The sequence below is a fragment of the Wasmannia auropunctata genome, unplaced genomic scaffold (genome assembly GCF_000956235.1).
Source record: "Wasmannia auropunctata unplaced genomic scaffold, wasmannia.A_1.0 LD335294.1, whole genome shotgun sequence".
Classification (NCBI taxonomy): domain Eukaryota; kingdom Metazoa; phylum Arthropoda; class Insecta; order Hymenoptera; family Formicidae; genus Wasmannia; species Wasmannia auropunctata.
In genome coordinates this window covers 28,497-41,371 of record NW_012027596.1, presented here as the reverse complement: position 1 = coordinate 41,371, position 12,875 = coordinate 28,497, and the positions used below count along the sequence as shown (strand labels likewise).

General features: G+C 31.5%; 3 protein-coding genes across 8 annotated transcripts in view; all 3 read left to right on the top strand.

Annotated features, from left to right (window-relative positions):
• The window catches only part of LOC105457298 (hexosaminidase D-like), a 6,084-nt gene extending 5,193 nt beyond the window's left edge, over positions 1-891 (top strand). The window contains exons 8-9 of one of the 2 annotated variants that reach the window (XM_011701898.1): positions 319-405; positions 486-891. In XM_011701898.1, coding sequence (XP_011700200.1) covers positions 319-405; positions 486-660 — 262 coding nt within the window. In that variant the 3' untranslated portion in view covers positions 661-891. The remainder of the gene's footprint in view (positions 1-318; positions 406-485) is intronic. The other variant, XM_011701899.1, reaches the window with a different exon arrangement.
• Positions 892-1,753: 862 nt separating this feature from the next.
• On the top strand, positions 1,754-4,020 carry LOC105457299. 3 transcript variants are annotated; one of them, XM_011701902.1, is made up of 5 exons: positions 1,754-2,081; positions 2,368-2,838; positions 3,055-3,234; positions 3,604-3,677; positions 3,795-4,020. In XM_011701902.1, the coding sequence occupies exons 1-4, from the start codon at positions 1,794-1,796 to the stop codon at positions 3,673-3,675; spliced, it is 1,011 nt and encodes a 336-aa protein (XP_011700204.1). In that variant the 5' UTR covers positions 1,754-1,793; the 3' UTR covers positions 3,676-3,677; positions 3,795-4,020. The 3 variants fall into 3 exon arrangements, with proteins under 3 accessions (XP_011700204.1, XP_011700202.1, XP_011700203.1); XM_011701900.1 differs by having other exon boundaries at positions 2,368-2,850; XM_011701901.1 differs by having other exon boundaries at positions 2,368-2,850; positions 3,604-3,703.
• A 66-nt stretch (positions 4,021-4,086) lies between these two features.
• The window catches only part of LOC105457300 (intraflagellar transport protein 140 homolog), a 14,363-nt gene continuing 5,574 nt past the window's right edge, over positions 4,087-12,875 (top strand). For all 3 annotated transcript variants that reach the window (XM_011701904.1, XM_011701903.1, XM_011701905.1), the window contains exons 1-10: positions 4,087-4,363; positions 4,449-4,696; positions 5,186-5,504; positions 6,646-6,865; positions 7,051-7,632; positions 8,442-8,730; positions 8,953-9,082; positions 10,262-10,753; positions 11,943-12,229; positions 12,317-12,593. In XM_011701904.1, coding sequence (XP_011700206.1) covers positions 4,100-4,363; positions 4,449-4,696; positions 5,186-5,504; positions 6,646-6,865; positions 7,051-7,632; positions 8,442-8,730; positions 8,953-9,082; positions 10,262-10,753; positions 11,943-12,229; positions 12,317-12,593 — 3,108 coding nt within the window. In that variant the 5' untranslated portion in view covers positions 4,087-4,099. The remainder of the gene's footprint in view (positions 4,364-4,448; positions 4,697-5,185; positions 5,505-6,645; positions 6,866-7,050; positions 7,633-8,441; positions 8,731-8,952; positions 9,083-10,261; positions 10,754-11,942; positions 12,230-12,316; positions 12,594-12,875) is intronic.

The following is a 12,875-nucleotide window of genomic DNA, read 5'->3' as shown; positions in this document are numbered from 1 at the left end:
TAGTCGATTCACTGAAGCAATCCAAAGTTATAAGGATTTTAATTTAAATTTTTGGTTAGATTTGGCCATAGAATTCGAAAATTCTCAGGAAAAAAGCAACAGAAGCATTTCTGCGCTCTAGTTCTGAGTAAATAATAACATTCTGCACAATCCTTATTACTCAAACTATATGAGAAGAGCATATTCGTCAAAATCAGTCCTTTAACTTTTTGCTACTATTGTAGGTACTAAACATCCTTAAATATTAGAAATCCAAAGAAGCTGAGAGATTAAGTCGAATATCGATTGTATTTATAAAGTAATATTGTTTCCGGACAGAATTATGACGTGGATGAATCCATGGCAAGTGGCAAATAATTACACAAATCCCATGCAACTGGAGAACTTGGTACCTGCTTTTACGGAGTAAGTACTTTCACAGTAATCGTCTGTGTGAAAATGACATTAATTATGCAAATTCCGGGTACATGGTATGGTCGTTCCAGATTATTATTGGAATTGTCTTCTTTGGAAGGTTATCTGCGAGTTCAAATGGAAGCGATTTTCTTTTCGTCGATGATTGAAGAATGGATAGGCACCAATATTCAGCCGATGAAAGTAAAGTTAATAGAGCTGAAACAGACTACGGAGAATCAATTAAAAATAAATAGTCGTGTGTAATGGTTCTTTCGCTTGAAAAATCAATTCCGAATGTATAACAATACAATTTTGAAAAGCAATCACAATTATTAATAATTATATAATTGACTATTCCTTGGATGTAGAGTGAAATTATTTTTGATATCGTAAGTCGCTATATATAAAAGGTCTAGATGTCTTCTACTTTGACGTTAACTTATTTTTAAAAAGAGAAACATTACTGAAAAATAAAAATATATATAGTTTTCTAAAGAAGAGATGAATTATTTTAATACTGCATATAAGAAGCAAGAAAACTTTTGTCGATATATGAGATGCTCTGTGATATCTTGGCTATGAAAGGGTAATTTTACAATGGTTAAATTACAATATTTAACAATGTAAACAATATTTAATGAATAAGGGACAACCGATATTTAACCCCTTATTTTTATTTCAAACACATCCAAATGCAAAACATCAATTTTTAATAAGCAAATGTCTCTTTCCTAGCGCAGATTTGTAGGATCGTGAAATTAATGGACTTGAAATAAGAAACAAATACATGTACTATGAAAGATAATACATCTATGCTTATATATATGTATATATATATATATATATATATATATATATATATATAATTTACAATTTTTTTTCGTGTAAATAGACGTGCACTATGTAATTATATATCACATATATTAGAAAATATTAATAACGTTTATGTTGTAACGCATAAATGTATTTTATATTTCGTCATAGTAATAGGTAAAGCAAACTTTTAACTTTATATTAGTTTTAATCTATTCCATATTTTGTATATAACATCTCTATTTTTTGTGATAAACAATAGTAGTCATTAGTTTATAAACATAATGTTTAGTATATTGTATAAAAAAATTAGAGTAAATGTAATACATATAATATAAAATAATTAGAAAAATAAATCGCAGATTGCAGAGCATGTATACTTCAATTCTTATATGTTAATTCTTTTGAAACAACAATTATTTACACATTGACAGTGCGTCATTTTTCATATGTATGTTTTTCGTATGTTTGTAGAGTAATTTGAGATAGCAGTTGTTCATAACTCCTTTGTCTTCAATGATGGTATCAAAGTCATGTAACCTACGAGTTGTCAGCTTGTAAAATCAAAAGAAGTTCATAGTATCATGCCAAAAGTTAAGGAGCGCGACGAACAGGAAGCTTTAAAATTGGACGAACACTTTAAGCGGACTTTGACGCACGTTAGAACATACATATTGAATCTGAGATCCGTGGAAGAGGCACATTTATGCAGGATCTGGCTCGATAAATTAAACTCTACTATCTCACAACGTAACTTGAGAAACGAATATCTATTGGAACTCTGTCGACAGTTGAGAGCAGGCACGCTCGAAGGAGTATTCAAGACTGAACCATCTGATAACCTGTTAACGCCACTGCCATCTAGTCACGCAGTATTTCTTTATTTGCATTCTATGCGTTCTTTTCAGGATAATGCAAAATATTTTACTACATTCTCGAAAATGTGAAAGTGTGAAAGCGTTTCGAGAATTGTTTCAAGAAGCGTTCAATTCAAAGTGACATTTTAATAATTTTTAGAATATTTTTGAAATTTTTGATACCATAAAAAAAACCCAAAAAATATAAATAATATGAAATAATTTAAACATTAATCGCTTTTATTGCTATATTAAACTTTTATTGATACGAACAGTGTTTTGTAATTTTTATTTTTATCAGGTTTGCATTAGCTCATCTTTGAGTGAGTTATCCGATCATGGCAGAAACCATCAGAATTGTTTGACGCTAAGCCAAAGATCGGATCAAAGGAATTACATACGAGACAAATTAAAAGTTCATGATTCGTATTCGAGCTCAAGTGTGCATGCTGCGTGTCATCACAATGACAATACGATAGAAGGAAATTATTTAAAGCTTCGCAAATATCGTATCGATGTGTTAATAGCTATGCTCGAAAATCTCCGGATTGAAAATGAGCGATTGAAGAAAGAGTTAACGAAATGTCAAGGGGAAACGGTGGATAACGAAGCGTTTCGATTACGGAATCGCATTAAACATTTGACAACTCGAGCGCAGACTCAAAGTCTTGCATGGAAAATTCGAATGCTCAAGAAAACCATAGCAAAACTGAGGAAGCTGAATGACATCATAAAGCATGTTTATGAGAAGAAGTTACAACACGTTATTACAGTAACTAAAAATGTGAAAAAACATTTTTTTTAGAGATCTTTTTTTATGAGAAATAGCTTATTCACATTAATAATTTACACACACAGTGTGAATAATCTATTTACACTAATAATTTACACATAAAACTCGAGGATTTTAATTATTCCTTGAAATATTGATTATTTTTTTCAAAATGGATTATACGAGATGAGACTTTTAATTTGTACAAAATTGCAGAATAAAACTCTCGAGAATAAGATTTTGCAATTGCAATTCCAAGAACAGAAGAGCGAGTTGTGTTTGTTTTTATGTTCCGAGAAGCAGAACGAACTGTGTAAGCTAATAGAATCTTTAGAAGGGAAATATAAAACACTGTTAACAGCTGCTCTTGAAAATCAGCGACAAGAGTATTTTAAGGTATTTCCATTTCTGATGTTACATGCAAATTTTATTTATTTCTTATTTTAACTCTTATTTTAAGCTCCTAAATTTTAATATTATAGATAAATATTTAACATATTAATAAATTAAAAATAAATAAGATATATGTCATAAATAAACAAATTTTCGAAGAAAATTTATAAAATCTTATTTTATAAGATAAAATTTAAAGAAGATCAAGATATTTTTTTTATAAATCTATAAATTTGAATAAATATGAAAAAATTCTTGAAAAATATTATGAGATACGAGAATTTTTTCTATCAGAGTTAATTTTTAATTGATTTATATATCTTTTTCTCATAGAAGAATATAAATAATTAACGATAATTAATGTGCTTTTAGAAAATAACCTCACTCGAAGCCGAATTGTGTAATTTGAAGATCAAGTTTGGATCTAAACTAAGATGTATATGATGGCACGTAAAATATATTTTACCTTATGGTGATCCTACATTATTGTTATACATTAATAAAAAGAATACGTTATTGCTTTTTTGCTGCTTTATAAAAAAAACCATTGTCTTTATTAACAGGTATAGAAGATAAAATTAGCCTCGTTTAAATTGCCCTCACTTTGCGTCTAATCTAACTTAACCTGGAATAAAAATGGTTGCATTACTGGTGTTGGTCTCCATGACAACTGATGTCAACTGTCATAATATACATTAGAATACATTGCGCTCTACGTGAAAGAAGAATAATTTATTTGTATATCAAATGCCTTAGTTTAATAATGCGAAATATTTTTGAAAAGATAAATAATGTGAATGCACTTATTTGTACTGATTTATACGATGCTGAATTGCAACTGAATCTACGAGTACATTTGTGGTAAACAATGTCTTTGTACTTTGATATACGAGTGCAAAATCCAGAAAGTGCTTCAATAAGCACCCTTGCAACTTGGCACAATAACTATCCCTTATTAGCTGTCGCTGCGTATTCTCAAGACAAGGGTGGCTTCGTAACCATCTACGATGATCAAGGTGAACCGGTGCAGGACGTTGAATCACCGGGACACGCAGTGGCACAAGTCACCGCTCTTGGATGGCATCCTGAGAAGACGTGGCTGGCGGCAGGATGGGAGAACGGAGAGTTACGCGTTAGTATTGCAATATTCCAAACTATAGAAGGCTACAAAGAATAGTCTTTGTTGTCGTGGGATAAAAAAAATGTATTATCATCAGGTGTGGCCAGGGGACACTGGAATTCAGGAATTCAATGTAATAGTGACCCCTCATCGAGATTCCATAACAATTCTGCAGTGGAGTCAGTACGGCGGTCGATTAGTATCTGCAGATACTGGTGGATCTATAGTCGGATGGAAGATAGACTCCAGAGGACAGCTGTTCATGACGTTTCATCACGAGCTAAAGGAGTCTTTTACGCAAATTGCGTTCAGAACAATTCCGCTAAAACCAGCTGTTGACATTAGGTAAAACTCGAGCAAAGGCAGATTAAATTGTGTAAAGCAGCTTTAATTCTTGTCCTTCAAATATATACAAGACGTCATCAAAATAACTCGAATGGTTTTCAAAATTTTTGGAAAAAACGAAAATTTTTTTTTAACTTTGACACCCTCTCTGTCTATTTTTGAAACTAAGCCATTTCGGACATATGATTATATAAAGTTTTCGTTTTGAATTGGTGTGAGAAATTACCCTTTAAAATCTTTTAGAATATTTAAAATATTTACCACTCTATATATGTAAATTAAATCTATTTTATTTTAGTTAATTATTATTTTAATATTTTAGTTATTTAATATTATTTTTATAACAGTAGCTGTTTTACAATCGCTGCAAGCTAGTATAATAGAAAGTACCAAATTTCAAAACTGTTTCAAGTAAATCTTGCAGATGAATATTTTTGTGATATTCTTTCTTGATTGTTTGATCGGATTTGGACAATTTATCGTTTGCAGTGGTTTGGCAAAGGCAGCAGTTGCTGGTGATGAGAGAGCCTTGGACTTGTTCAGTTCTTGGCGTCCAAGAACTGCTGCACCAACAGCCGTTCCAACACAGCGCGACAATCATTCATTTTACATCAGTACCACAAATGGTATCATATACTTTGTCGACGCTCAAGGACAGTGCAAGGAAGTTCTTAGTACTGATGGCGCAGCGTTGCACTGTCTACTGTATCATCAGACCAGAGACTCTATCATTGTTATGACCGAGGGATTGAATATTGGGCACTTTCAAGTAGATTCAATCACCGGAGAGCTCACTGAACTGACAAAGGTTTAGCCATTGAATTTTATCACTACTGCATCTGTATATTATTTCTATTCAAAAGTAAAGAATATACTTTACATGACAAATTCAAATTCTACAGCAATAATCAATATCATTGATTATTTATTATATTCTTTATTGTCAGCCATGACAGATTCAATATTCAGAGAAAATACATGTTTTCATTTATGAAGATATATATAAGAGATAATTAATGTTAAATAATAGCAAATTGTACTTATTCGTCGAGAAGAAATGTAAAAAATAATAACATTGGTCGTTAGAATTTGAATTGATGTGACACAATGTAGTTTTCTCTGTTAATTCTGAACAGAAATAATATCGTACTAACAAATAATGTTATATATACAATATAAATTTTCTATTTAACTAAAATAAAACAATATAGATTTAATTTACATATATAGGATAGTAGTTAAATATGTTAAAAATTTTTAAAGGGTAATTCCTCACACTAATTCAAAACAAAAACTTTATATAATCATATGTCCGAAACGGCTTAGTTTCAAGGAGAGACACATAGAGTGTCAAAGTTAAAAGAAAATTTTCGTTTTTTCCAAAAATTTCGAAAACACTCGAATTATTTTGATGACGTCCTGTGTATACTTGAAGGACAAGAAAGCTTACATTTTGGGGTCATACAGAAGAAGAAGAATCTTTAATATTATTCCAGAAAAATCTTTAATATTATTTTAGCATGTAAGCCATAGAAAGGATTTGATTTACATTTTTCTTGTACCTTTTGGGGCTATATATTATTTTTACAATAATGAAAACATAAGAAGATGCCACTTTGAAGATGATATAAACAATAGAATTGTTTCTTAATTTATAATATACAACTACCCCTTCTTTTAAATATCTTCGATTTGCGACGTCAACATGCAGAAAATTTTATCAGAATAACCCAAGTAGTTTTCAAAATTTTTGAAAAAAAAAACGAAATTTTTCCTTCAACTTTGACACTTTGTATTTGACACTAAGCCATTTTAGACATTTCAAGTTTTTCATCTTATTAATGTAAGGAATTACTCCTTAAAATTTTTTAGAATACTTTACTACTACTTTATATACATAACAACAATATAAGTACAACATTATACTACTATGCAACGTATTGTTCCAGGTAAAACTAAGTGGCAGAAGCGATGCTTCACGCACCACTGGTACCACCTTGTGTTGGATTAGTGGAAACACGTTGGCTGTGCTGACAGGAGAGCTTGCTGTACGATGCTGGGATCTTCACACAGGCGATACATACGTCCTGGCACCTCCAGATTCATCCAATGGAAACGTCGCCACTCCTCAGGAAATGTGTACCAGCTTGGCATTTTGCAAAGCAAATGGTAAGACATCAATGTGTTTTCGAAATTTATGAGTCAAACTTATCCGAATTGATCAAGTATGCAGAGTTTAGTGTCTCATAAACATTTACCAGTACTTAATGGTACAATGTTCACTATTTATCGTTAATATTTTTATTAAAGTAAATTTGAAGACAGTGAATTAAATAACATTCCGCGGTTCTCAGATACGCTGGCCGCCGGCACCAATTTGGGTACAATCTACCTATGGAAACGTAAGTGTGTGTCCGATTGCGATGAGAATGCCTGGCCGAGTGTCCCAGAATCCTGCGCGATTCACGGCACAGTGAAGCAACTGACATGGGGCGTCAGTTTATCACGGAATTCTCTCCTGGCTGTTAACTGTATCACTAATGTGTTCATCTTGCATCAGCAACCGATGTGTGCCGTGTACAATGATGGTGTTTGCGCGAGCCAGCTTACCCCGACGCAGATTCTACTCGAGATGGATGGACAGATGTATACGCTAAAAACGGAGATCCAGGTGCAGGTCGTCGCTGTATCGAGGGAATACATCACCGTCTCTTCCGGCAGACAGATCGTCGTCAACTGTATAAACAAAGGTGCTAATCTTAATACGAATGTATTGACGACCTTCAGCTGCGATACGGAAAAGATGTTGATCTATGAGCACACATTAATCGTGCTGACCCCAACGATCATTCAGCTGAGATCTATTGAAGGCTCCGTCATTCAGACGCTTCCCACTTTGCCAGAGGAGGGCGAGCCGATCACGATGGAACTCACAGGTAAAAATCTTTGAATTGAATAGAGCGTCCTTTTTTACTACCTCAAGGTTGCCACAAAACTGGAAATTAGAGAAAAGTCAGGGAATTTTACAAAATTTTCTGGAAAATTAAAATTTTTAGATTTAAAGAAGTTTAATATGCGTATATTATACATCTATACAGTTTTGTTAGCTAATGTAAACTCTCTTTAGTAGAGGTTTAAAATGCTTCACTAAGAGCATTAGAATTTTCAACTTGTTTACTATTTGTATCTGGAATTTTAAATTTATTTAAAACTGTTTTTTTAACTTGTAAGTTTCTTGTGTCACTTGTGAACAAATTAATAAAATTAAAATTGATTTTGCATATTTTTGTAATTCTTCTTTCAAGTTTGTAAATTTTTGTATAATAGCAAGTCGGAGATTCCAATAAACAGGATTTAGTTTTTATCAAAAAGAATCTATATTTACATGTTTCTTGTATTTTAAGCAGAGGACAAGAATTGTGCACATATATAAAAGAAAAAGATAAAGAAAATACTAGCAACTTAACAATTAAGTGCAAGCAATGTAAATTACTATTACTGTTGTTATTTACATTGCTATATCAAATTGCTCACTTAATATAATATTTAATGGTTTTCAAATAGTTTTCAAATTAAACGAACATACAAAAAACATTTTTTAATATTATTAAAAGTCAGGGAAAAGTCATGGAATTTTAGAATGAAGAATTTGTGGCAATCCTGCACCCAAAACTCTAACGACAAACAAATTCCTATTACCTATTTACATTATAAATATTATACTTATTATTACAACACTTTGCAGGGCATTATTTAACTGTAGCATCATTGAACGGCATCCTAAAGATTTGGAATCTGGGCAAACACGAGGCTAAGCTACACACCCGCGCCATGGCAACGTACGAGGCCATTAGCGATTTTGCCGAAATCATTGAGGCCAGATGTAATTCGGATTGTCGTTGCGTTTCGATCACTGTTGCTATGGCAAATCTCATGCCTAGTTCAGTTCTATATATCTGGGACATCGAAAGCGATCAAATTCATGAATTTGATTTCGGCGAGTCAAACGACATCGTTGATGACGACTCCATATTGTGAGTAAACAAGCTAAGAAATTTCAATGCAACCGCATCAAATTACAGATAATAATTAATATTTATCAGTAATATGTATTTTCCGTTAATCGATTGGGTATGTCCCTAATGAACACATACATTTATTTATTTAAAATTAATCACATGTTCTACTAATCTGACGTTAAAATATAGTGCAATATGCAAGGACATAATACTTCAATTACTTTATGCTATTTTTAGAGTTGCACAGTGCAAAGGAAGATTGGTCACAGCTCATTGTTGGGACGTGGAGGATCCCAGGCTGCTGGTATGTCGAGCTCAAAGATTGGAAAGCCGCGATTCTAAGAGCTTTAATAAGGACAATGATCAGGTAATGTCTACCAAGTTGTCTACAGTCGGATTTCGTATTAAATATCTATACACTATTTTAAATCCGCTAATTTTACTAGCAAAAACTTTTCCAACTTATTCCAATTTCTCTTGCACTCTTATTATTTAGTGCATACATATAATAAAAGTGGCTGAAATTATTAATGTGATTGTGCGATTTTTCTAATATATCTACTAAAATGCTATTAAAATACAAGTGGGTACCAAAGGAAAAATGACAATACATGGTGTTCGATTCTGATGTTAGTTAAGACTAATGCCAAATATTAAAGTATCTTTAAAACAACATCAATAGCTTTGTTAATAAAGATACATATTGTTTTTTCTTTAATACAAAATTTACTTTTTATTCGCAAGAAGAAACCAACAAACTTCTAGAATGTGTTGCAGAGATCATTCTAAGCAAAAGTTCAGATATTAATATTATAATTTGCCTCAATTATTGAGATGTAAACAAGTTTATTAATATTGTAATAGGCCAAAAATATTTATTTATAATTTTTGTTAAGTAAATTTTATTATTTTATAATATTAAATAAATATTCTAATTATATTTATATATTTGTTCAAAATGACTTTTACTTTTAAACTATGACTCGTATCTACTATTCGTATTATAAATCGCCATCAATTAATTTATTTATCAATAAGTTTAATGCGAATGCTATCCAGTTTTTATTATTCTGTTCAATTAACTGTTGACGAGTTTTCAGATTACCGTATATCATTGTACATAAAACTTCAAACAAGGCAATAATGAAATCGAGCAGGATAATGATAGAACCGGTTCTTATTAATTTATTTGGACATTTTTTACAAATTTTTAGAATATATTTTAAAAGTCATTCTAGTTGTAAGTGAAAAAGTTTAGATATACTACAGATCAATTCTCGAGGTTCAAGTTATCGAAATATAGAAAATTTTACTAATATTCTAACAGGCGAAAAATACCACATATAGTTATAACTTTTATTAGATGAATTTATTATTTTATAACTTTATTAGGTGAATATTATTTTCATAATCATCATTTGTCAATTTTCTTGCGGAACATCTTGTGTACAACTGATTATGAATTATAAGATTTTAAGTCTAAAAAAATGATTGGCATATTGATTATGATTAATTATATGTAATAAATTATAATATCCTTTTGCAGATTGCACAAGCGTCTGTAGTACTAGTATCGTTATTCGCGACATCGGATCATGGTATCGTTGTACAGGATGTAAAACCGATCACTGATGAGAATTGTCGATTGTTAGGTGTACACTCACCACATATCATTATCCTAAATTCCGAAAAGAGCTTGAATAGAAGCAGCAAGATTATGCAATTATTAATGAGAGACTTTGAGGAACTGGGAGAGTGCGATTCCATCACCAAGAAAGCGGTGATGGACTTTAGTTATCATATTAGTGTGGCGAATATGGAGGAGGCCTTTAAAGCTATTAAATCTATAAAGAACGAAGCTGTCTGGAAGAGTCTGGCCAAGATGTGCGTGAAAACGAAGCAACTAAACATGGCTCTTCTTTGCCTTGGTCACATGAAGCAAGCTAATGCTGCGCGGGCTCTACGTGAAGCAATGCAAGATGATACTTTAAGTTTGGAAGCGCAAGTAGGAATTTTGGCCGTCGAACTCGGCCTTCATGTAAGTTATTAAATACTAGCGCTCCGTGCGTGCTATTTAGCTTTTTACTTTTTACTATAGCTTACAATTACACATCAATCTCAATGCACGCATCTGTCAAAATATGCAATGACAGCCGCTCACAAAGTAAGCATAGCGAGACAACGAATCAGCGTCGCGGAAAAGAGCCAACAATAAATTTCAAGACTTTCGAGATTTCGATAGAGTCAACTATCGACATGCTTTTTTTAGAAATGGATTAAGGTTGTGGATAGTAACTTACAATAATTACAAGTTTAAAGTAATAAAATTAAAAAATTAATAATGTTTAATTTAACTTACAATTAGTTAATTAATTTAAATAAAAACTTTAAAGTTATTTAGTAAAAGTAAACTTAAAAACTTTTCACTTAGTTAACTAATCTCAAATTAGTTAATTTTTAACTTTAACTACTTTTGTAAAACACATCAACTTTAACTTATTAACTTTTTTCTACGTTAAATTTTTTTATTGTATATACATCAATTTTTCTTTTTTTTAAATAAAATTTTAAACATTAAACAATTAGACAAAAATTCAATGAGTGAGATGATACCTTGCTAGTGCGAAATTGTTTGCATTTTTCTCAAGTTTTGAAAAGAGGGAAAAAAGAAAAATTTAGTTAAAAGAACTTTCGTTAATTAAAATGTTATTTAATTAATATGCAATTTACAGATATTCTTTTATGATTTATAATTATTATATTTGCCTAATAGTTACTATCTTTTCCTATATTTCTATATTTCTGTAGTTTTTATGTATAATTCTTTAACTATTATTGACTAATTATCATTATCTTTTTTCATAATTAAAGAAAAAATTATCTTTTTGTATTAAAAAAATATAGTAAAAAATAATATATCTCTTTCATGTTTTATAAACTTACAAATAAAATATTAATTGATAATATATAGTGTAATTGTCTTTTAGTTTAAAATAATCTGACTTCAAATAATTACATTTTAATTTAATATAAATGCTTTTTAAAATTAACTTTTAATTTAATTATAATTTAATTTTAACACAACTTTTAACTAAGTCAGTTTTTTATTTAAGCAACTTTTAAATTAACTTATCAGTCATATGACTGATTTATGCATGTTTTTAATGAATACTATGAGCAATATGAAAAATATTGATTGTATTGATTGTATAATTTCTAAACTACAGATTGATGCCGAACAACTATTTCGAGAAGCGAAGCGTCTGGATTTGTTGGGACGGCTATACGAAGCACAAAATAAGTTCAAAGAGGCGATCGAATTAGCTAGTAATGAAAACAAGATCCGCGAAAAAACAAGTTACTATAATTACGCTCGCGCATTGGAGCAGCAGAGTAAAGTGGCGGAAGCTATCGATATGTACACGAAAGCCGATTGCCATCGATTTGAAGTGCCTAGAATGCTTTTGATGAGACCTCGAGAGTTGATCACATACCTGAATAATTCCGAAGAACCGTAAGTGATAGATTCAACAGTATTAATTAAATGCGTTGATTAGAAGATAATTAGTTACAATATACAGTCAGATTAATATCGTCACAGAGAGATTAAAAATTGGCATGCCCAATATACCGAGTCGACTGGCGATATGGAGACCGCCTTGCAACTTTACGAGCAAGCGAAGGATACTTTGTCGATGACAAGGCTGCTCTGTTACTTCGGCAGGGAGGATGAAGTGTGTGAGCTAGTGACTAGAACAAATCACGCTGCGGCGGCATACCATCTTGCTGCACACTATGAATCGAAGAATAACGTGGTACAGGCGATTCATTTCTATACGGTCGCTAAAGCTTACACCAATGCAATACGGCTATGCAAGGTGAGAGGGAGAAAGAGAAAGGGAGGCATTCAATTGTTAAGCTCCTGTCTAGTCACCGTGGCCATATTAAAATCGTGACGTCATAAGCGAGAAACAGCGAGAAATGACACATAAAAGTTTCTTGCCTGCCATTTTTAAATAAAGAGGATTTGGATACAATAAAAAAAATAGAATCACTTTAAAAAACTTTTAAAAATGGATTGAAACTATCCTTTTTCTCCCTGACAGTCAGTAAATAGTCGTAAAAGGCACGTAAAGTGAAGCAGATCGGAAGAGCACACG